At 36.2% G+C, this 25,937-nt stretch overlaps 2 protein-coding genes across 9 annotated transcripts in view; both read left to right on the top strand.

Moving 5' to 3' along the window:
* LOC123319500 (disks large 1 tumor suppressor protein) overlaps positions 1-25,937 on the top strand; it is a 693,102-nt gene that overhangs the window by 651,650 nt on the left and 15,515 nt on the right. For all 8 annotated transcript variants that reach the window (XM_044906517.1, XM_044906515.1, XM_044906516.1 and 5 more), the window contains 3 exons: positions 3,399-3,612; positions 14,755-14,909; positions 15,921-16,170. In XM_044906517.1, coding sequence (XP_044762452.1) covers positions 3,399-3,612; positions 14,755-14,909; positions 15,921-16,170 — 619 coding nt within the window. The remainder of the gene's footprint in view (positions 1-3,398; positions 3,613-14,754; positions 14,910-15,920; positions 16,171-25,937) is intronic.
* LOC123319514 (E3 ubiquitin-protein ligase RNF4-like) lies at positions 8,074-11,127 on the top strand. The gene is made up of 2 exons (XM_044906535.1): positions 8,074-8,731; positions 10,512-11,127. The coding sequence occupies exons 1-2, from the start codon at positions 8,577-8,579 to the stop codon at positions 10,660-10,662; spliced, it is 306 nt and encodes a 101-aa protein (XP_044762470.1). The 5' UTR covers positions 8,074-8,576; the 3' UTR covers positions 10,663-11,127.

The raw sequence follows: 25,937 nt of genomic DNA, 5'->3' as shown, positions 1-25,937 counted from the left end.
TTGTAGATTTATTCCCGGTAACGGGATACAGCAATGGAATGGAATGGAATAATTTATTTATTATTAGAGTAAGTTTTCATCACAGAACGCCTCAACTACTAATGTGTTCTGTGATGAAACCATAGTCTAATAATATATAAATTATTAGTCTATGGATGAAACCTTAAATATAATGCACGAAACACGAAAAAAAAACGCCTGAATAACGTCTAAACTCACCTTGAAAATTCAATATGAATTTGCTTTTATATAACTTGGATTTGAGAGCAGGGTACCTTCCAAGGATTGTAAAATGATGAAAGTAACCGAAAGGCACAAATATAATGAAAAAAAATACTTTTCCATTGAAACAGTTTTTACTCTTATTTATGTCACGTTAAATGAAATAACTCCCGGTTAATCAGCGCAAAACTTGTCCTACCAATGCCGCAATCCTAGGCCCCGTAGCATTTCCGTAAAATCGCAAGTAGTAGTAGCATTTGTACATTCACTTCAACAAACAGCACGTGTCTCGTCCATCGTCAATCTTCCGTCACATGCCGGCTAGCAAACGTAACGTAAATTTTTTGTTCGACAACACACTCCTTCTTTTTCAGCATCTCCTTATCGCCTGGATCCCTCCTTTCAGTGTATATGCAATGAACATCCGCGGTATTTCGATCGAGTGACGTTCGAATTCAAGTCGGAAGTGTTGTGCGAATCCGTTTGCACGAGGAAAAAAAAATTGGCAGCATGACGAAGAACAAGCCGCCTCGATCGTTTCCACTGAGGGCCACCTTCGCGAGGCTGAGCAGGAGATTCAAGAAAAAGGCTAAAAGGTAAACTTTGCAATTTTGCCGGAAGAAAGGTAAACACGAACTGCAACTTTTTCGCGTTTAAATATTGAAAGAAGTCGGAACTTCTCTCTCGCGTGCCACTAAAAAAGCAATTTTTAAAATTTAATTGAAGTTTCAAGAACATGCAGGGAAAGAATAACTGAATTAATTCTGTGTTCAGCTTTTCTGCGCGAAATTCTCCTTGGTTCTTTCTGAATGCAATGAGTTCGCGTAAGAAAATCGACACAAGAGGAAAGAATTTGTCGATAATTTTCTGTGAATTAGCTGTTGTCCACAAGCATCCTATTTATAGTGAAAACTGAAACTTTCACTGTGGTAGTGTTCATACTGTGCATTCTGGTGACCTATCGATTAATACATATCAACGAAGTGATTTTGATTCAAACTTCTCAAGATATTCCAAAATTTCACCTAGATTCAGTTTATTTATATGGATAGAATCCTTTGTGGGTTATTCCGTGTATCAGTGACCATCTTATTTAATTTATTTTTTCTTTTATTAGTTGAACCATCCTTCAGCTTAAATATGGTTCTGCAGTGAAGACTGAAGAATTATATCCAACAGATCAGAAAAGAATAATCTTTGGTACAGTGTGTTTCACCTAAACTGTTCACTATTGGGTAGACTTGAAAATATAAATATAGTACTTCTCACCAACCATCGGATATAGACGTAGCGACGTCGACAAAACCTTTTGAGAAAAAACATGAATTTTGAGAATTCGACTGCTTTTTAAAATTCAATTCAACGGTCTAGTGACAATTCCTGATCGTTTTTGTTTCATTCAACTTTCGGTTCTGCCGAAAACGCAAAAATAATTTTCCGCAATATTGTGGAAACTTTTTTTCATATTTTCGGAATGCCAATCAGTTTTTATTTCGAATATATGAATAAAAAGATAGTTTTATATTTATTTCAAAGAATCACTGTGAGGAAACTCATCATTCGGAAAATATTAATCTATGTAGTCTATGGTTCAATCAACTTTTATGTCAATTGTCAACATAGGTAAAACTTCAAAATTATACATCTAGTTTTTCTATTCTAGTATTTATTGAACCACAGACAACATAAATAAATTTTCCGAATTTCTATTTCAAAATTCCTGAGGTTAATAATAGGTCCTTTCGTTTGCATAAAAAGTGTAGCACTTTTCTACACTCGATTTGATTTACACCAGTGTAGAAGAAGTGTAGTTTATCTACACATAGTCAAAAGGAGATGTAGATAAACAACACCTCCTCTACACTGGTGTAAATTCAATCAGCAAACGTATACTAAAATCGAGTGTAGAAAAGTGCTACACTTTTTATGCAAACGAAAGGACCCAATTACCCAATATAAATTATATTTATACAAGGTGAGTTTTGACTCGTACAAATATTTTAGTTGTAGATTTTCCTTTATCATTTTTTCCGAATATGCTCAGTTCAAAAAATACAGGCTGTTGAAAAACCAAAAATAAATGTTATATTTTGTCCTATCTCATAAACGGTTTTATCGAATGGAATAAATTTCGGAATATAGTTTTTCATTCATTTGAAAAAATTTTTTCGAACACAAGATATCACCCATGTCTTCCAGTTTTGTCATTGTGACATTACGTACCATAAAAATACCAAATATTCACAGAATTCAACTCTTGAAACTAAGTTGGACGCTATCTGATGAATATTTGAACGTTTTGAAAAATAAAAGTATTTCTCATAATTTTTCGGGTAATAAGCCATTTTAGAGTAAGTGGATGTTCAAAAATTAAAAATTATGTGTGAAAGTTGAAAAATTGGGTACTTTGACTGAATACAACTCTGTTTAAAAGATCCACAGAAGTGTACTGTTACATATTTAGCTAATTATTCCTCAAAATCTAATGTTGAAATATTTGTACGAGTCAAAGACTCACTCTTTGTATTAGAATTGGGAATTACATTCATCAAATATGAAAAAAACATTTCAAAGTATATTGTACAAATCAAAATTTGATGATTGTTAAAATGAAAGAATTTTTGTGCTCATTATAATTTTAGATACAGAGCCTTGCTACATAAACTGAATAAACATATATGGCAGTGTAGATGAGATCGGGAGAAACATTTTTGCCTTATTATATACTGTGTGTAAAAGTATTTGCGAAAAAATTCAAGGGGTGATTTCTTGTCAAATAGGTTATTTTGAATGATTTTCCAAAAAAAACTATTGTTAAGACGAATACTTCACTTTATTCCGGAAAATTGGTCAAATTTTGAGGACATGTATAATAACGAAAACGGTATATTCATTTGGTCTCATTGGAATCGAAATTCAATGCTCTCCAACTTTCAAATGTCAATCATTCGTTTGAAAATTTCAAGTCCCACTGCAGATATGATCGAAAATCCGCCAAAACACACCTTCAGGGGGTACAGACTCACTTGTCAAGTATTTTTTTACGATGAAATGATTCCACGCCTTTTTAAATTTATATTTTATCTTCTGGCACCTGCACGAACTCCGTATTTTTTGTTGGCCGATACGATTTCCTCATTTTCGATTCTCCTTCATCTGTTTTCTTCATTTTGTAGGGACGTTAGGACCGTTGTCTTACATAAGGGTGGTTCCGGTCTTGGCTTTAATATCGTCGGCGGAGAAGACGGTGAGGGTATCTTCATATCCTTCATTCTGGCCGGTGGACCCGCCGATCTGTGTGGAGAGCTGAGGAGAGGTGATCAGATCCTGAGTGTCAATGGGATCAACTTAAGGAACGCCACTCACGAAGAAGCAGCCCAGGCTTTGAAGGTAAGTTCATGTCTATGCAGACTGCACGGATTGTTTCCAAAAAGTTTATAAGAAACCAAAATTGACATCTGGATCATTTCAACATTGGTCATGGCGAGGGTCATGGTCATTATCTCTATTCCTGTTTTTGCTTTTTGTGCTGGGTGATTGATATGAGAACATTATACAAATTAGGTATTTATGTATGGCCGAAAAACTGTCTATTATAGTAGAGCCTGCAAATAACAACAGGCAGGACCATATGCAGTTTTTTGTCAAGGTGCAAAACTATTATACTTTTTTTGTCCAGCCCACAAACTTTTATAAAAGTAAGTACTCACCTGTTGTGACCTCGGCTATGTCTCCGTAATTACCTATTGCTCCATCTCTGAAAGCAAATGACAGTTATTATCACAGGCATTTACATATATTTTTATCAATTCCTGGATTCACGAAATTGATTCTATCGCTCTGGCGTTATTGTATCTTAGTGACGAACAGCGGACGAAAAGAGTTTACGGACGAACAGAGTCTGATGCGGACGGAAAATACTTGCGTTCAATAATAGCGAACATAAATTTTTCCGTCAACATCATTTTGAATTGAAATAGAAAATTCTAGATTTCAAAAAATTTTCATCAATAACTGGATAGATATGCGACATCTTGAGTAATTCACATTCACATATTTCACTTCGATATCTGTAAAGCAAGGTGCGAAGGTTGTGAAAGCTGAAATTCTGGTATTGGTTACTCTCGTACGATCTACAACTACACTTTTCTGCAACCTATGCAATTTATCAGCAATGCACACCAAAATCAACTGAGTATTTTTGACCCAGAGATGATGGTCTTCACAGTGCAATGGGGAATTCTCCTCAATTTGGGTTATCACAGCATATGCAAGTTTAAACCGAATAATTATGAGTTTCATTCATGAATTGTTCAAATGCATCGCGGAAACTATTCAAAATCATTCTTCAAATATGAGGTTTTAAAATTTTAATCACTTCGTTTCTATTTTACGATTTGGCAACAGCGCCTACTGGAAAATGAAAAGGACAATGTCGTGTTTATAAAATAACAGCTGTTGATTTACAGCCATCATAAGGCGCCTCAACAGCAACCGACCATAAAAATCCCATAAATTTTTCGACCTTCGTCGTTCGTCGCCGACTTCATGAACAGCCATCTTTGTCTATCTCATCAGGATAGTGTATTTGTTGTCCTTTATTATCAACGCATATTTCAGTCGATTACTTGTGTAATAGAAAAAAAACGCTTCGCATTTGAAAAACCCATTCTTACTTTCAATTTTTAAGTACTTGAAATAATTTTTTTGGGAAACGGTTGAAATGGCTATTTAAAAATGTAACGTTTCAAAGATATTTCATAAAAAATACATCATTTTCGTCAGAAGAAGTATTCCCTATTGGTGAACAAGTTATGTACCTATGATTAATTATTTCTTACTTAGTTTGATGAAGTTTGTTTTTTTTTTCTCGTTTTTGCTTTGGTTTTTTATTTCAGATATAATTTCGAGATGCGGAGAGAGGATAATGAAATTTTTATGTTACTGGAAAGAAGCTCTTCAGTATTGAAAGCTTTTTCTGTGAACAAATTTGTCATCACTACATTACTCACTGGGAGACAGGGTTTTTTTACTGAGGTTTTTCCCTGAGCTCTTGTATCATACTCCGAATTGTATGGTACCCCGTTACTATAACCCACATTAAAACTCATACATATGCTATATTGTTTGATAACTAACAATGTAATGCTGATATTCAAAAGTATATACAGGGTAGACCGTTCGTTAGAATATTTCAAAGAAAGACTTGGGATAAACATTTGAAATTTTATACTTGAGCTTTGTTAAGAGAGATTAATTCTTGGCAATAATTTCAGATTCGTTCGACTTCCGGTTTCACCGGAAATGACACCAACTTTGATTTTTTAAAAGTATTACCCAGTTTTTTCAACTAGGGCCCCATTCCAATGTTAATAACTTGTAGATTTTTGCATGAAAATTCCCAATTTTCTAGCTTCTTTCAGAGAAAGACTAATGCTTTTCCCTTCGTAAATTAAAAATTCCATTGTACATACAGTGTATTTCTATTTCAGTGTCAAAGTCAGTCATAACAAAAACCTCAAAACTCATTTTTTTCAAATGAGAACCCGTGACCGATTAAATTCTTCTAAATTATTCACAAATTTTTTCACAATGGTCATCACAATCTTCTTCTTATGCGAACCCTCCTGCAATCGTCGTTAAAATGGGATGAAATGGGATAACAATTGATCAACCATATGTTTTTTTTTTCTTTTTTCCGATGCCGAAGTCACCTTCCAGAATCTACTTGATATTTAATTGAATTTTGTCGAACTTCTAGGGGTTATAGCTCAGCCATCTTGTATATTTTATAAAGATAATTTTTGGTGAAATAATTTTATTTCATGACTTATACCTGTCAAAAAAAATCAAATTTTTTGAAAACACCCTGTATATATACAAAAAATCAAGGCAACCTACAATAAAATAATCATATGGAGGGCTGCTGAATACTTCTGTTGCCCATCACAATTAGGCATTGATAAGAAATCATACCATCAAAAGGGGTCATTAATGGGTGATTCCGTTTACGTTGAACGGAGCTATTATTATGTGGTCGGCAAAAAACTTTTTTAATAGCAAATCAATTCATGTTAACTTTTCCGCAGTTACCTGAAACTATTATGGGTTCATTTGAAGCCATTCCAACTTTCGCGTATTCCTGCTGATTTCGACATTCGAAAATTTCTACAGCAATGACCTTTGCGTCAATCTGGAAGTGAGAAGGTAAAAAATGTCCTTTCAGCTATGAAAGAGGTTTGTATGTTCTCAGCTCTGAAAGGAAAATGAATAGCTGGAAGATAATTGAGCACTAATTAGTGGTTTCCTTTTCTTGATATAAATCAACCCGAAAATTCAATCGAAGTTGTAATTATGATATATCGATTGAAATTAAATCTGGGAGGACTGGGAGGCATTTTCTGAAATTTTTTAGGGTTTTCACACCCAGTTTTTGAAACAAAATCAATTAAAAAATTGAAATAATCGATTTATTGCTCCTGCGTAAATTTTTGTACTAATTTATTAGGAGCAAATCAGATGGACAAAATTGTTGTCTGACAATGAACTTTGTGGTAAAACTTCGTTACGTTTCGGTGTCTATGTCAGATTCCTTCATCAGACGAATTCTTAAAAATCCTTTATGTAGTTTGTCAATTGACATTTGTCAACACACGGAGACGTTAATTCATTTAATTTTGAAATTACGGAATATTAGTTCCTCAGTAATTTAATCCAGATACGATCTATTCGTACTGAATAATTGGAAAAATTTGATCCAAAAAATATACATGGACTCTTTAATTTTTCGTTTATAATGATCCGGTTCTGTCATTAAAATTTTAGTGTTATTCCAATCCATCACGTGGTCTACTGCATTAGAACACACTGCAATTTGTGATTTATTAATTTCTCTATATTTTAATGTTATTTTTATTTTCGCGCCCTCTTATTTCTAGAGGTCTAGACTCTTCACCTGTATAAGTTTTACCACAAATAGACACGCAAAGTTGTAAATACAATTTATTTATTTTGTTTTTCATTCATTGTTTCAGTTTTTGTAAGTGTAGAATTTCATTTTGTGTTTTGAACAAGTTCTTATGTTGAATTAGGAACCGATTCTCCTCATTTTTTCTGAAAGTCCATTAACATAAGAAATAACGTTCAATAAATTTGGTTGTTCTTGGCGATTTCTTGGTTGTTCCTGATAATCAGTATGGTTTTGGTTAGACATTTTTCTTATTGAATGTAATATTGTTTCCTCTATAAAATCTGCAGGGTATTGAGTGTCCCTAAGAAATTTTTAATTAACTCAATTTTAATTATTTTTAATTTCGGGTGTAGAGGAAATCAAATGCGCTCTTTCATAAAGTTTTGACACTCAATTGGTGATTGGAATAAAAATTTTAATATCTATTAGTGTGTGTCTTTTCTCGGAATACGCTCGTTTCAAAATAATTTGAAAACTTTTTTATTGAAACATCCAAGAATGAAATTTTATTATCCTGCTCTATCTTTTCCATGGTGAATTTTATTGTAGGTTCTTTGTTATTGATATATTCAATAAAAAATTTTTAGTTCATCTCTGCCATACCAAATTTTGTTTTGTCGAAAACATTCTCTACGTATTAAACGAATATTTGTAGTTGGGATACTGATTCACACTCCCCAAAATGTCCTGCATCTTCACTGAAAGCCTGTAGAATTTTTCGTGCAACACCCTGTATAAGAAGGATTATTTACTTGTACCTGTATTCTAACTGTTTGTTTAGAAGACATGCTTCGATCTCTGTTCATCGTATATATAAGGTCAGTGATCCTCATCAATTTTTGAGCAGTGTAGTTACTTATGATTTGAACACCACCTATCCATTCTCCTTGTGAACGTGTTTGTGTTTATTGCTTCGAAAAGAGCATTGATTTATAATTCATCATAGAATAAACAAAACGAGTCAAGTGTCAGATTAGATACCCAACATATTGTGGTCCAAGAAATCGTCGAAGAAACGATATCATGTGCACATGTCAGTCTACATATTACATTGTTTGATTTTCATAGTTTGAAATATCCAGCAGATACCTGGTACATCGTGACGTCTAACAAATTAGTCTGAATCAACACGAGCTCATTCAATCGATTAATTCTTTTGTTGAGATATATATTTATTATGATATTTTAGGAAGTTCCCACACCTCTTTTGTTGGTTGACATTACTGCGGAGATTATTTTCGAATAGATCATAATTGTGTTTATATTGGTTCCCCGGACTATCTCAAAAATGCCTCAGCCCGTTTTCACTCGACAGAGAATAACCAAGATTTTAACGTTTGTGTTTTCGATCTGACTGGTAGATGATCGTTTTGAAAATTCTGAAATGTTATTACTTTTTATTGCTGGACTGTCCAGCATTTATGTCATTTACGATTGTCTTTTGAGAAGTTGTATGTTTTCAAATAATAACGAAAGTGCTAAAATTCGAAATAAACCAAAACGGACCGAAATAGAATGTCGTGATGAGAGAAACGTTAGGTAAGTAGTCCCATTTTGAAATCACACCAAAAATATTCTGTTTTCACATCCCCATATTTCACTATATAGAGTGAGTAAAAAATAACATACAAAATTCAAACCGGTATTTTATAATTTTGTAGAAAAATTCTAGAACCGATCCATTTTTTTATTATAAATGAAGTAAATTTTCCTGAAAAGAGTGTGTCTTAATAGCCGTAATCAATACGAGTAAGATTGAATGCTAATTTTGCCGTTTGAAGTTAGGGCGAAATTATCATCAAATAGTTCGTTTATTATTATTTATTACAATTGTTTTTCAATTTCTCTTTGAGAATGTCATTATGTAGCAGATTGAATTTTTTACGCATCCGTAATTAACAAACTGTGAGTCTATTATTTTATTTATTAGTGATCAAAGGAACAGTTTAATGAAAAGAATGCAAGACATAGGTTTCAGATGAACTTCTTCTTTTACAATAATTTTTTTTAATATGAAAATGCAGGCAACTTTAAAGTTCTGATGCAGAAATATATACGGGCTGCTTTTTTACTCTCTTGTAATGACATTTCTATGATTTTGCTAGCTTTATTTTTTCGTTTAACGTCATTCTTCTAAATAGTTTTTTCACAGAGATATAAAATGGACAATTTTGCCCTAACTTCAAAGGGTCTATATGGAGGAAATGAGTATTGAAGACATTTTTTTATGAAAGACCCCTCTTAACACGTTGACTGTCCCATGAGTCACATATGATACATAAAAATTTTCGCCAGGAGTCCATGAGTCGTATGTGATTCATTGATTCATTTGACGTTCAAGATAAATATGGTTACTTTTCATGAACGCTGCAGTTTGGTCGGTTCATATGGGCTTAACGTCTTGTAGAAATATGTATTAATAGCCTCAATCATAATTAATCATACGTGATTCAAGAAACGTCAGCATCAAGCCTTCCATTGGACTTGAAGATTTTGAACAAGAACACTTCCTTAAATGGCTGCAGAATTAATTTTTCATAGAATATATATTTCATCACTCAAAAGTAACCCTTCTCTTTGGATAAATGTGTTGGACGTGGGGGGTGAAAAAAAAATTAGAATGGGGACAGTCAACGTGTTAAGTTTTGCTTCAAAATCTAACTTGAAAATTTTTCGCCACAATTTAGAGATACGGTGTGTAATTGACCTTTTGTTGCTACGTATGATTTGGTAATCATTATTATTCATTTTTCATTAAAGGGATGAAATCTTATTTTTACTTTTGAACTTAAGTATTAAGCTCAATGACATACACTTAGCCATGGGCGCCCGCAGGGGGGGGCCAGGGGGGGCCACGGCCCCCCCTGAGATTCTGATAGACACCGTTAGAGAAATTTTTCTTTCAGTAAAACTAATCGTAGATGATATTTTGCCCCCCCTGAGAAAAATTTCTGCGGGTTTCTGCGGGCGCCCATGCACTTAGCAGTCATAGGCAGATGTTTTGAAGTGTTATCAAAAACATGCTTTTTTCGTAGGGTACCTACTGATTGTTGAAAGATGAAGGACGTATCAAATGTTAATTGATTTTTGTTATTGTGATTTTAAGTCAGATAATTCTTCATTTACTACTCTACGAAAGGCATGTTTTTGATAACACTTCAAAAACATCAAACACTAAACTAAAGTTTACTCGTAAATTAATTAATGAAGTTTCAACACACTGTATGTGATATATGCTTGAGTGATTTTTATCACTTTCCTGAATCCTCTACTTGTTTTTTTTTGTATTGCTGTTTAATTTCCAAGAAAAATTTTTCAGCACTGATGACAACTGTTCAATATGTATGGATGGTTTGAGTAGACTAGTATTGATAACAGAATGTAAACATGAATTCCACTATGCTTGCATCACTGACTGGATCAAAATAAATAATACTTGCCCTTGCTGCAGGAGAGAAGATTTTATGTGAACTGTTTTACGAGTGCCTCTACTATGAAAAAGATGAAATATTTTTCACTCTCGTAAAATGAAGAATTTTCTAGCCTAGTTATATAAAAAAAACAACATAAACAAGTGATTGATAATAGTTCTAGGTTTTATTCATTTTCAATTTTCTATAAGAAAATGTGAAGTGCTAGTGATAAATTAGACCAGATTGGTTTTGAAATAGATTATATATCTTTATGTTAAGATGACACACAAAAAATATATTCCCCAAAATATCTATTTCGAACTCACTGAAAACAAACCATTCATTGTCATGAAACAGCCAAGTGTATAATTATATCTTGCTTCTTTTCCTTCAAATACGTCATTTGATTTTAAGGTGTTTTATCTTTGTGACAAAAGTGTCATTTATCCAAAAAACAAGTCGATGTTTTAAATGCGGAGATTGACCTGAAAGATGTATTTAGGAAATAAATAATACAAAAATGGATGCGTGTGTATAATTTTCATCCACTATACAAGTTGTTATCCCATGGAATATCAAATTAATTTTATCCAACACATGACAGTTATGACTGTCATTATTTATGATTTTTCTAGTAAAATCTGCATCGCTGCTTCTTCCTCTTCCGGATATCCTCAGGAACGTAATTTTCATCGGTTTCTTTCATTTTCCATCCTTTGCTAACAAAGTATTATATCCGTGGCAACCAAACAAACAGTATACTTTGACCAAAATATAAAAAAGTCACTGACAAGTCATTCTGTCATTCACAGGGTACTGAGACGCAAGTAGCTTCGATTTGATCACAAAGCTTATTAATTATTATCTCATAAAAAAACGATAATTCCAGTTGTTGGATAAAACATTGTATGCCGCTCGCGGGTTATGTTTCCCAAATCACTTGAGTCTTCTCGCAGGACTTATTTTCAACATAACACACTAGTACCATAAATTATTATTAAATCACCTTATATTTTCGATGAATTTTTTTTCGTTTTCAAATTCTTGCACTTCGCTAATGACTTTGACTCTTTTTCCCATAACCATAACAATTATCAAATTTACATATCACAAACAAAAATGAAAAAATGGCTTTTGCAAGCTGTCTAAGGAATAAACGACCTCTGTTTGCAACAAAAATCTTGAACTGTTTCTTTGAATTTTTTTACTTGAACACCACGTTGTCGACATCCATGCGATGGCTAACTTTGTGCTACGACACGTGACATGAGTTACTCGAAGTTTCCCATGCGAATTCAAAGTTGCAGATCAGTATAACAGGAAATGTCAACAACTTCTCTATTTTTATACGAGAGTGACTTAACTTCGCGTTATATCCCAACAAGGCTTTTACGCTGAATGTATTATTTCACAAACACTAATTCCGAACAGAGGCAAAAGTTCTAGCGAGAGTTTCTGTAATATTGAATAACCTTAAGTGCAGTCCTTTGTTGGATGTACGATAGAATGCCCTGAAATAATGACATTTCGCCATCTTACAAAAAGGCAGTTCTTGAGCCATCCAGAAGTATTAGTTTCGAAGATGGGTGCTATTGTATGTACAAGTTGAAAGTTCATCTTGACAAACTGATCGGCTCTCTAGTTTCTAGAAGAACTCACTAGGGTCTTTTTCACATCTCTGAAGCTAGAATCATGCAACAGGATCCGTTAATATCCTATATTGTGTTACTCTCTGGAAATGGAGCTAGAAAAATATAACTTTCTCTGAAATTTTCAAAATTTTTGTTTTGAGATATTCTATCTGAAAATCGAATGATCCCGTTTCCGTGCAAGCAACGTATCTCGAATACAGCCAGAATTCGTCAGAAGTTTCACATGGTGCATTCATGATTTGAATAATTTTACAAGGACGTTTTAATTAGCCTTTTTTTACTACGCCGATGTTTTATTATGATTTTCCAACTCTCTCGAGGCTGTTAGATTTTCATTCACTTAATACTAGAGTTATTCTCCGAAATAAAGAAGAAACGAAAGGAAACATTAACATAACCGATAAATAGCTAAAGCTATATAACAAAGAAAACTGTACACTACACAATGACTAAACTGGCCAAGTGAAGCAAAAATAACATCGAGATCTTAATATCTGGCATATAATAGGACACTTTTATCCCCTGTATCACTGGAGCTATGAGAACGTGCCCAATTAAAGTACTTGAGATCAACACAGATCTCACTCATAGACATATTAAACACATGGACACGGCGTAGAGAGAGAGGGGGTGCGGCCGAAATAAGATAGAGCTAGTATGGGCAAAACATTCGTTTGAACTTTGTATTTATCGAAATTTTCAGAATTTTCTCATCAATTTTAGATCAACTTTGAATGTCGTATCCTTTGTCTATTATGAAAGTAATAATGGTGTCCTCGTAGAGTGCAATTAATAGTACAAAATGAGTTGAAAAGACAGATAAAGTGAAATTTCACAGGTATAGTAACTTCGAATGTATTGATCGATTTATTATATATCATAGTTGAATTATTCATTTCAAATCAATAAATGTATGTCAATTCTTTTCTCATCTAGCTAAAATAATACTCAAGAAGCACTTGAGATTAGAAGAGAAAATTAGTATGCTGATTGTAATGTCTATTTTTCAACCTTTTGATCAATATTGATCAATGAAATATTTTTTTCAGATATTGAACAAGAAATCAGAATATTGTGTTGGCTAAAAATGTGCTCGATTGTTTTTATTCAAATCAATTTATTTACAAACTTTTCATGAACTTATCTGTTGTATTTTCCAAGGAATAGTTGCCGAAAGCAAAAATTGTGCTCTTTAGTTCTAATTGGATCATTAAACGCAATCTAAATGATACTAATATTCGTTCAATTTTTTATATTCGATTATAGGTACTTGTTTTTATCTCTAACGGGCGCCAATATACAAATATAGCTCGGAAATTAATACCATCTTGCCCATACTAGCTCCATCTCATGTTGGCCGCACTCGTGGCTATTGAAACTCACTGAAAGGGCACGTCCATGTGTTTTATAGGTCTATGATCTCACTCCTCTACATCTAGTGATAGATAAGGTAGCCCATGAGGCCAACGTCAGAATATATAGAAAGGTACAGGTAATGAGAGAATAAATATATTCTTTTGAATGTCAGCAATACATTTTAGTTATTAAACAATATAGCATATGTATGAGTTTTAGCATAGGTTACTGTAACGGGGTACCATACAATTTGGAGTATGATACAAGAGCTTAGAGAAAAACTTCAGTAAAAAAACCCTGTCTCCTGGTGATTAGTGTAGTGATGACAAATTTGTTTACAGAAAAAGCTTTTAATACTGAAGGCTTCTTTTCCATTGATATAAAAATTCATTTATTCTCTTTTCATTTCGAAATAATATCTGAAACAAAAACAAATCAGAAAATGAGAAAAAAAGTGAATAATAAAACTTATTCGAAAACTTGATGATGAATGAAGAAAAAAATGAATAGTCATAGTTACATAACTTGTCCTTCAATTGCACTGGGAGGAATATCATCTCTGCGTTAAAAATCTTGTGCTGATCTCGGTGGAGGATCAACCTCGTCGTTAGAAATGCCTTCAGTACTCAGATTAATAATAACCAAATCTTGCTTTTGACTGGGAGGGTCTTTCGACCAGGTCCAGTCTTCCAAGTGATGATTCTTCTCTTCTTCAGTTGTTCGAGGAACGCTACTGGACCCTTATGTTGGGGAATCATCTCCCATAGATATACCACCAGTGGTTATCCAGTAGAGAATTGAAAAAACGAGAAAAAAATTCAAAAACTTCTGACACTTTATTGACAATTTGTCAGAGAGCCTGGTCCTCTTTACACAAGTAGACTTGGCCTTCTTAAATCCCTCCCAGACACTGAACTTCTGAGAACAGCTCTGATGGGGGGGCATAGACCTCAAGGTAGGAGTGGAATGTAACCGCCTTACCAAAATATAAACTATCTCTAAAAGTAAAGTATATATGTAGATACTACGAGAAAAAAAACAAGAATCTGATAGTTTTCTTGATGGTGTCGTTCAAATTATTATGTTGTTTTTGTTTTATTCATTTCTATTCTAATTACTCATATACGATTGTTAATTCCAGGGCACGAGTCAAACTGTAACTATAGTAGTACAATATCGACCAGAAGAATACAACTGTTTTGAAGCCAAAATCCATGACCTGAAACAGCAAATTGCTCACCCGGTTACTGGTGGTACCTTACTCAGAACATCACAAAAAAGATCTCTCTATGTCAGGTGAGTGTAATATCTATTCTTGTTGTAATTCAACCTAGCTGTACGTAGTTCCATTTCTGCAATGAGGCAAATGTTTGTAATTTTAGTTAATAACTTTCATTCCGGAAAAGCTACCGTAATTATGAAAAATGTCTTGAAAAGTTGAAAGTTTTTCTGTTTCTGATTGGATGAATCACGAGGAACAAGGCAAACGGAATTTATATCTTCATGGAAAGTGGAAAGTATCAAACGATTTATATTAATAAACAACTAGGAGAATCAACCTTGAGGCAGAGAGAGCTTCATCTACTTTCTGAGAATCTTCATTACAAACTAGAGCACAATACTAATTCGTTTTTTTTCAAACAATATCTATGTATAACATTACAAAGAATTATATCGCACATCACATAATTGAGTAGTAGAAATGTTAGACTACAACAGTAGTCAAGTCATGTAAATTCAATAGAAATTGTGCTGTTAGTGTGTCTACCCTACCATTATATTTGCCGCATTAATTGGCCAATGACTGATCCACAAACAATATACCAAAAAACTACTTTATCGGCGACATCTATTCAAATTAGTCCTTTTCCTCACGTTAATTCGGTTACTATAATTATAAATTAGATTAATTCGACATCCTGATATATTGCATTGTCCAAGGATGACAGCGGATAATTAATTGAAATGATTATAATTCATTGCGCATTGCGTTAATGGAAGGCTTTTATCAAAATTGAAATTTTGCGAAGATTAGGCTTGAATGCTTATAAATTCGTGACCTTAAAAGGGTAGTTCAGTGATCTGTAAAAGCGACCCCTTGAATTTGAATTGTGAGTTGTACAACATGAAAAAAGCTCGAATAGAAGAGGAAGTATTTACCTCCTAAGACCGTTGAGTCGAATCATAATTCATTTATCTTTAATTAAATGGAATGTTGTAGATTTCAAAATAAATTCATACACCACACAGTACTCTATTAGTGGTATCTCTTGGGAGATATAATTCAAAACTGATTTTAATCTGCAGGGCTTTATTCGACTATGACCCAATCAAAGATGATGGCCTTCCTAGTCGCGGTTTAGCCTTTCAATATGGCGATATACTTCATGTCACCAACGCGAGCGACGACGAATGGTGGCAGGCAAGACGGGTACTTAATGATGGAGATGAACAGGGTATGGGCATTGTGCCCTCAAAGAGAAGATGGGAGAGGAAGCAGAGAGCACGTGATAGATCTGTCAAATTTCAAGGCCACCAGCCAAGCATTGCTGATAAGGTGGGTAGTACTCCTTTCTAAATTCTATGATCTATCTTCGACTGGTACTTCTGTTTGTGATAAAAAAGAGTTATTGTTCATTGTTGATTAACTCGAAATAGTAAGTTAGGTATATTAAACGAATTAATTCAGATGCATAACATCCGCAGATAATTAAATCAACTGACATGGAATAACAGGAGTCTGCAATTCATTTAGTTTCGTTGATGAAGGAGTTTCGCTGCTCTGACGAGGTCAAATAAGACCGAAACCATGGTCAGCATCTACTTTTTATCGACGAAATAAAATTTCTGGTAATACTTCGAGCGATGGTACTTTGTTAGCTCGATCTAGATCGTAACATTCGTTGACTTAATTATCTGCGGATGTTATGCATCTGCATTAATTCGTTTATTATTCACCTGCAGAGGCGTAGGAAGGGGGGTGCGGAGGGGGCGGACCGCCCCGGGTGCCAGCTCTGTGGGGGTGACAAAAATGTATCTCAAGAGGCTTATATTTGATTAGGACGTCTAAGTCGGATCAATTTTAGATATAGTTCACGTACGATTGCTAAAATTGTAGGTGAAGTACAATTATCTATTAGCATATAAAGCGTATAATGGCTACTAAGCGAGGGGCGGAACATTGAGCAAAGAATACGATCGCGTCGCGAGGGAAACATGAAGTATGGGCTGAATAGAGTAGTAGCGGCGAGTGTCCGGGTGGAGTGATTTATGACCCATTATGTTTCCACTGCGCCTGCCTCTTCCAGTGTCAGAACCTAAATTCAACTGCAATAATACGCAAGCGTCATTTACTCGTTTATGGTTTTTTTTGTTTGTTTTATTTTATTTATCGTATAGAAATAAAATATTGAATCAGTGGTCCAGATTATACTCTACTTCTTCAATCTGGCAGCTATTTAGGAATTTGGGTGAGTATGTTTTCCCATGCGTTTTGATAGTTCGAAATGGGACAGAATGAGGGGCTGAGGTAGGTAATCTACATATCTACAGTTTCGTAAGTTAGTGAAGGTCGAGCTGTTGAGAAGTAGCAGGAGGACTGACAAGGTGGAGTGCTCACTATAAAGCTGTTAAGCCTGTTTTCAAAAGTTTCAAGAAAATTGCCGATATACCATTGAGGAACTTTGTGACCCTTCACACTGGAAGGGCAGCTCAAACTTTATTAACTGCAGAATGTAATTTTTCATTCTTGAGCTATTTGAGTCTATGGAATAGTGTCCTAGAAGAAAAAAGGCATTTAAACTTTTCATTCTTATGAGGCACTTTTCGATACTTATTCCTACAGTGTCGAAAAATGCCTCATCAGAATGAGAAGTTTAATGGCCTTTTTGATTGAAAACAAGGAAATTTTTGTGGAAAAGGCAATGGAATTTGCGAAAGGTATCTGTGACGAGATGGAAATTCCTACCGCCAAAAGAAGAACATTCAGGAGAAAGAAATCTATATTTATTTCAACAAGAAATAAACACTCATTGCCAAGCCATGAAAGTGATATCACTCAGGTTTGCTATCTTGGAGGCCAAGAACTTGCTGAAGAGTTCAGAAACTGAATTGCTGGAATTAGTCGAAAGTCTAGTTGGGAATTATGAAGAAATGTCTCCAGAAGACATGTTGAAAGAAATCCCACGTCTGAGGAAGTTTCAATGTGGCTAACGTTCCTGAAGAAGAAGCTCTGAAGTGGAGTTCTTTGAGACTACTGCAGTTTATTGTCGAATATGAGCTTCCAGATTCTGTTCCAAATTTAACATCAGCACTTAGGGTTTACCAAGCTTATCAAAAGTTATCTTAGATCTACTATGAGCCAAGCTCGACTCTCTTCGCTTGCTTGGCTATTTTATCTAATGAGCATGGTGTAGCCAGGGGGATCGACTTTGATGAGACTATTTCCCAGTTTGCAGTTTGAAGTTCTCGAAGAAAAGATACTGATAAATAATTTGTTGAGTTTGTGCTAAAAACCTGATTTTTTCATTGAAATATTTCACATTTTTCCTTTCACTCCTCTGTTCCCATGTTTCAAACACTTCAAATACATACTCGTAATTATGATAATAAACAAAAAGGCTCAACAATGTTATATGTAATGTTAGGGGGCGACAAGTTGAAATTCCGCCCCGGGTGTCACAAGAGCTTGCTACGCCTCTGTTCACCTGCCTTACTTTGAAGGCATGATCAATTCCCTATTTTCCATGTCCGAGGCAGATCGGTTAATGCCATGATCCGAACCTTTCCGCGCCTTTTCCCTTGCTTAATTATCGTAATATACGATATCTGCAATATGGGATTTAAGCATATGGATGCACACTGCTATCTTCGCTCGGAGAGTTAGGAAATTGAATTGGGTTGGTCCCCGTTTCTCTGTCAGATGTCGCTACGATGTATTTATACGTCATATCCGCTACTGACATGGAATAAAAGAAGCCTGCAATTCATTTAGTTTAGTTGACGAAGGAGTTTTGTTGCTCTGACGAGGTCAAATACCACCGAATCCAGGATCAGCATCTACTCTTTGTCGACGAAATGAAATTTCTGGTAATACTTCGAGCGATGGTAGTTTGTTAGTTCGATCTAGATCGTAACATTCGTTGATTCAATTATCTGCGGATGTTATGCATCTGAATTAATTAGTTTATTACTTACCTGCCATACTCTGAAGGCATGATCCATTCCCTATTTTCCATGTCCGAGGCAGATCGGTTACTTCCATGATCCGAACCTTTCCGCGCTTTTTCCCTTGCTTAATTATCGTAATATACGATATCTGCAATATGGGATTTAAGCATATGGATGCACACTGCTATCTTCGCTCTGAGAGTTAGGAAATTGAATTGGGTCGGTTGCCGTTTCTCTGTCAGATGTCGCTACGATGTATTTTTACATCATATCCGCTACTGACATACAATAAAAGGAGCCTGCAATTCATATAGTTTCGTTGACGAAGGCGTTTTGTTGCTCTGACGAGGTCAAATAAGACCGAAACCATGGTCAGCATCTACTCTTTGTTGACGAAATGAAATTTCTGGTAATACTTCTAGCGATGGTACTTTGTTAGTTCGATTTAGATCGTAACATTCGTTGATTTAATTATCTGCGGATGTTATGCATTTATTCGAATTAATTCGTTTATTACTTACCTGCCTTACTCTGATCCATTCCCTATTATGTTAGGTATATTCGAAATCTACATATATGAAGAATAAAGCGCGCATCATTGCTTTCTTTCGTATGAAATAAGAGTGGTTTTGCAACTTCAACGATAACGAACGGTATTAAAATAATGAAGGATAATAATGGACTATACAGGGTGAGTCTCTGACTAGTACAAATATTTCAACAGTAAATACTTGAGCTCAAAAGAAACCCTTTTTCCGATTCGGCCCTGATAAAAAGATAAAGCCATTTTAGGTTTTCATATTGAGCTGTGCCACCCCTGGAAAAACAAAACTACCTTCATAATAACTAGCTAAATGTGTGACACTATACAACTGTGGATCTTTTGAACAGAGTTGCATTCAGCCACAGTACCCAATTTTTCAAATTTCACAAATATTTTTTAATTTTTGAACATCAAATACTCGATAACGGCGCATAATACGAGAAAATATGAAGAATACTCTTATTTTACGAAACGTTCAAATATACATTAGATAGCGTCCAACTTAGTTTCAAGAGTTGGATTCTTTGAATTTTTTGTATTTTTATGGAAAGTGATGGTTATAATGAGGAAACTGGAAACATTGGTGATATTTGTTTTTGAAAATGATTAATTAAATTAATGAAAATATATTCCGAAATTGATTTCATTCGATTGAACCGTTTGTGAGATAAAACTAAAAATAAAATTTTTTTATGGTTTTTCAACAGCCTGTATCGTCCAAACCAAGCCGATTCGGAAAAAAGGGTTTCTTTTGATCTCAACAATATTTGTTCGACTCTAAGACTCACCCTGTTTATTTATAGATTTTTCTTGGTCAAAATTAGATTGATTTGATTTTGATGAAACTTCATGAGCATGTTATCTAGGGTTCGAAATCGAACATATTTCATACACGGTGACAATTTGAAAACTTGCCAGTCCAAGGATGTCGCGACAAGGATGTTTTCAGAGAAAATGCCGGAACAGGTCAATTTCTATTCGTAGGGGGACATATTTTGAGCAGAATTGTAAGCCGAAATCTCCTCAACCCTAGGTGTAGAAGCTATCACCCCTAAATTCTCAATAGGGAATAGGAGGTGAGCTATACCTCAATTGAAAGATCACTCGACCCTCTACATGAATACTATGGTTTGCAAATTTTTATTGAGTCCTTGAAGTAGTTACAGGGGCTGACAATTTGAAAACTTGCCAGGCCAATTATATCTCGACAATAATAATAATAATAATAATGTCTGGCCTGCCTGGCAGCTATCTGGTAGATGGCCTGCCAGATAGCCATCGTAACGACGTAGACGGTGCAGCCAGCCACGCCTGCTGTCCGCAGTCCCATTCCTTCTTCCTCTCTCTTTCACATCCTTCATAGGGGTGCTCTTTCTGCTCTCATTTCTCTACCCCTCACCCAAACCGAGAAAGGGGAGCACAAACCCATGAAAATGGTGATTACGAGAAGCCTCGGAAACAAGTCGCTGCCTGGGGATCGTCAGGGCATGTCTGGAGCCGGCGCTGGACATGACAGCATGCGGGACGTCGGTGGCAGGATGTTGAGGAAGCGGGCTCCTGCTGCAAAAGAAGCTACAGCTCCAAAGCAACAACAGCAACCATCGAGTCCAATTCAATTGCCGACTCGAACCGCTGAAGGTGCTGCGCAGGATATTCAGCCAGTGCTCACCCAAGCGGGGTTAGTTAGAAAGCGCATGAAGTGGACAACGTCCATGAATGAAACTATTGTGCGCATATATAACTCCATCACGGGACTAGGGCAGAACACGAACAACTATAGGAAAAGGCTCCATGAGGAATTCTGCAACGCCTACCCAAATCTCAATGTCACTGAACAACGAGTGGCAGACCAGAACCGCGTAATTCTGAGAAATGAACTCATACCAACGGCCCGAATCGACGCAATTAAACGAGAACTTCAGCGTCCGCCTGCAATAGAGAATAACACCAACACCTCTGATGAAATTCACATGCCTGGGCAACAATACCCAGAAGACATTGATACTGAAAGTCCATCTTGCAAAGCAAATGAGCCTAAACACCAGGACGATAGGGATGAGCTCCACCGACAAGTTGACTCTGAGATGAGGAGATACTTTGCCGAACTGGAAGGAACAGATCCTCTTCATCGAATAGCACCTCCCCGACTCAATACATCCAAGAAACTGTCACTCATAATCGACATCTTGAATAAGGACGTTTTACCTGAGTATCTACAGAATGGAAGTTCATTGGAATATCTTCATCTAGTTTTTTACTGTGCAGCGCTAACGACGGCTAAAATCATAGGGGCAAAAATTCGCCGAACGAACAACGATGGTCCAAAATTACACAAATTACATGCGCCACCATGGCAGAAACGTCTTCAACACAAAACAGAGAGACTAAGAAGAGACATTGGACGACTGACGGAGTACTTGAACGGGAATCGCGGAAGAAAGGTTGTGACAGCTGCCAAAGAAATCATGGATAGAAACAGAACACACACAGAACGAGAGACGGAGAATGCTACAGCTCACCACTGCCTCGACACTCTGAAGCAAAAGTTAAGTCTGTATGCAGAACGCCTGAGGAGATATAAAAGCAATTATAGCCGAAAAAGAGACAATAATTCATTCGAAAAGTCGGAAGAGACTTTCTACCGGTCACTTACTTCGTCTGATGTAGAAAATGCAAAGTTACCACCAAAGGAAGCCATAGAACAATTCTGGACCGAACAATTATCAACGAAACCTCAGTTCAATGGAGATACCGGATGGATTGAAGATGAAAAATCTGAAGCTATAAAATATGAGCCGATGCAGCATGACAAGATAACAATTGAAGAAGTAAAATCAGCTATCAGAGGACTACACAACTGGAAAGCACCTGGGCCTGATGGATTACAGAACTTCTGGATCAAGAAACTTTGGATCATGCATGACAAATTGACCTCCGCAATAAATGATGTCATTGACAATCCTGAAAGAATGCCAATATTCCTTACACATGGCACAACGTACCTGTTACCTAAAGACCAAAGGAATACAGAAGACCCATCCAAATACCGACCAATAACATGTCTTCCAACGATGTACAAATTAATCACATCGTGCATTTCACATCGAATTCACAACCATTGCGAAAGGAATAACATCATCGCCATGCAACAGAAAGGATGCACCAAAGACAGCCGAGGGTGCAAAGAACAGCTAATAATTGATTCAGTTATCTGCAATCAAGCGTTCTCCAAGCGGAGGAATCTTTACGCTGCGTACATAGACTACAAAAAAGCATTCGATTCTATACCCCACGAATGGCTCTTGACGATCTTGAAGATTTACAAGGTGGATCCCAATATTGTTAAGTTCCTGAAAAACGCCATGTCAACCTGGCGTACTAGTCTTCAAATGAAAGCAACAGATTGCTCCATTACAACAGGACCTATTCCAATAAGACGCGGAATTTTCCAAGGAGACTCGCTGAGCCCTCTGTGGTTCTGCATGGCCCTGAATCCCTTGTCTCATAGATTGAATTCTACGGACTACGGATTTTCCATCAAAAGCGGCAGTAGAACTATGATGAAACTGAATCATCTCCTTTACATGGACGATTTGAAACTCTTCGCATCTACCAAAAAACAGATGCAACACATGCTGAAAATGGTGGAAGGATTCTCGGAAGACATTAAAATGAAGTTTGGATTAGAAAAATGTCGACTGCTCAACATAACGAGAGGGAAAATAGAAGATGGTACGTTCAAACTCAAGGAAGGTGCAGAAATTGAAGCATTGAAGGAAGGAGACACATACAAGTATCTAGGCATCAAACAGGCAAGAAAAGTCAATCAGACCCAGATGAAGAAAGAATTAACGGAGGAGTTCACCCGAAGATTGAGAAGGATAATGAGAACTGGTCTTAACAGCAAGAATCTGATAAAAGCGATTAACACCTACGCTTGCTCGGCGCTGAGCTATTCATTCGGTATCATCTCTTGGACGACCACCGATTTAGCAGCACTACAGAGAAAAATAAGGACGATGCTGACTAAACACAATAAACATCACCCCAAAAGCTCAATAGAACGGACAGAGCTGCCACGACATCTTGGGGGTAGAGGAATTGTTGATTTGTCCAACCGTATGTCCCAGGAAATTGAAGGACTTCGAAAATATTTCCTGACCAAGGCTGCTTCGTCGGAACTCCATCGAGTAGTTTGTGTTGCTGATAGTTCTACACCGTTAAAGCTACAACAGGATCACTTGGAAACCGTCGAACACTCTGCAGAAAGTAAAATGCAGAAACTGATTGGCAAACCTTTGCATGGAAGGCACCAGAACGAGGTCAACCATGATTACGTCGACATATCTGCGTCGAACTACTGGTTGACTTCCGGAAGGTTGTTTCCTGAGACAGAGGGCTTCATGCTCGCCATCCAGGATCAGGTGATTCCAACAAGAAATTACATGAAGTACATCGCCAAGGATGCCTCAGTGGCGGACGATAGCTGTCGTTATGGCTGTGCGACACATGAAACTATCCAGCACATCACCGGGGGATGTCAGAAGTTCGCGGGCACGGAGTACAAAAATAGACATGATGCTGTTGCCAAGATTCTTCACCAAGAATTGGCACTAAAACACCAACTTCTAAGTTCAAAAAAGGTTCCTTATTACAATTACCATCCGGATGCTGTATTGGAAAATGAACATCACAAGCTCTACTGGGATCGCACGGTTCTGACAGACCGGAAAATAACCCATAATAGACCAGACCTCATATTGCTCAATAAGGATGAGGACAGAGCACTATTCATCGACGTGGCAATTCCAAATAATAACAATCTTCTAGATAGGCACACTGAAAAAATTTCAAAATACAGAGATCTCGAGGAACAGACCAGAAGACAGTGGAAGCTGAAAGATATCAAGATCATCCCTATTGTCATTTCATCTACAGGCCTGATACCGAAGAAACTACTAGAGAACTTGAGGAAACTTCAGTTGGACGAAAATATCTATAGAGTCATGCAGAAGGCGGTACTGCTCGGAACGGCGAGAACTGTACGCAAGTACATGGGGAATGCAGAGGAACACCGTCTGCGCCGACAGGAAGTGCGGGTGGAGCAGGAATCCAACCTACAGCGGGGAGGCGAGGAGCGACCCGGACCCGACCACCACCACGAGCCCGAAAACCTGGAAAGGGTTCCAACAGAGCTTAATCCTTTTGATATCTAAGATATCTGGGATAAGTGAATTTTCCTCTGGAGAGGAGTGTGAAAGCCGCAAGGCTAAAGTCATAATAATTTTATTCATTCTTTAGGACAGGTTACATCTGTATAGAACACGTCAGAAATGAAAACAAAATGAAAAATTAAGAAAAATAGATTAATACCCTAGTAACAAAGAAAAGTAAATGAAAAAAATCCATAAACCTCAAACAATAGAAAAATTCAAAAATTCACCAACACTATAAAAACAATTCACAATCAATAACTCCTTTATTTCTCTCTTGAATTCTCTGTACTCCAAAACTTTTAACTTCTCTGGAAGATGATTAAAAAGCTTGATACCACAGTACATGGGTGAGTGTTCAAATTTAGTTGTTCTATGTTTTGGAATACAGAGAATATCCTTATGCCTGGTATTGTAACAATGAAAATCAGAGCATTTCTTCAGTGAACCAATGTTTCTTTTAATATATAGTAAACATTCAAGTAAAAAAATACAGGGAAAACTCAACAATCTGCTCCCAACAAAGTAGGGTCTACAGGACTCCATAGGTGAAAGATTGAATATGAGTCGAATGATCTTCTTCTGTGCGATAAATACACGATAACTTGTAGACGACTCGCCCCATAATACTACGTTATAACTCAGATGAGAGAAGACAAGTGAGTAATAAATACAAATTAGAGATTCCTTTGGTAGAATCTGCTTGAGACTCCTAATGGCGAAGTATGCACTACCCAATTTCGAACAAACTGAGTCAACATGATTCTTCCAACTCAGAACCCCGTCAACCCACAGTCCGAGGAACTTTACACAATCGGAATTCTTCAACTCACCTGTCGAAAGTTTCAAGCTCAGCTGGCAATTCATATCTCGCGACTGAAAGTACAGGAGATCAGTCTTATTTATATTGAGGATTATAGAATTCCGAAAACACCAATCAGTAAAACAGCGCACTACAAGTTCACACCTAGCTGTGAGTTCAACAAGGCTGGATGCTCGAATTATAAAAGAAGTATCGTCAGCAAACAAGACTATTTTGATATGTGCTAAGATCGATGCATAAACAATAACATAAAGAGGAAGATCATTGATAAATAAAATAAATAAAAGAGGTCCCAATACAGAACCCTGCGGGACTCCTAGTTCCGTCAGATATTTGGAAGATTCTTGCTGGCCTACACGAACGTAGAAGTCCCTGTTTTCCAGAAAATCTCTAACCCAGTCGAGAAAGACACCCCTAAATCCGAGGCTATACAACTTAGCCAGAATAAAATCGAAATTCAAACAGTCGAATGCTCTCGACTCATCAAAAAAAAGTCCTGCCACATGCAGGATGTTTTCAGAGAAAATGCCGGAACAGGTCAATTTTTATTCGGAGGGGGACATGTTTCTAGCAGA

This window comes from Coccinella septempunctata, chromosome 8 (assembly GCF_907165205.1).
Source record: "Coccinella septempunctata chromosome 8, icCocSept1.1, whole genome shotgun sequence".
Taxonomy (NCBI): domain Eukaryota; kingdom Metazoa; phylum Arthropoda; class Insecta; order Coleoptera; family Coccinellidae; genus Coccinella; species Coccinella septempunctata.
Note: the sequence above shows the minus strand (reverse complement) of the source record. Positions and strands in the feature narration are given on the sequence as shown.

Bases quoted from the DNA above. Each gene is read 5' to 3' on its own strand.
- LOC123319514 (XM_044906535.1), top strand. From the start codon at position 8,577: ATGTTATTACTTTTTATTGCTGGACTGTCCAGCATTTATGTCATTTAC. The intron at 8,732-10,511 runs GTAAGTAGTCCC...AAAATTTTTCAG, and splicing joins CGTGATGAGAGAAACGTTAG to CACTGATGACAACTGTTCAA.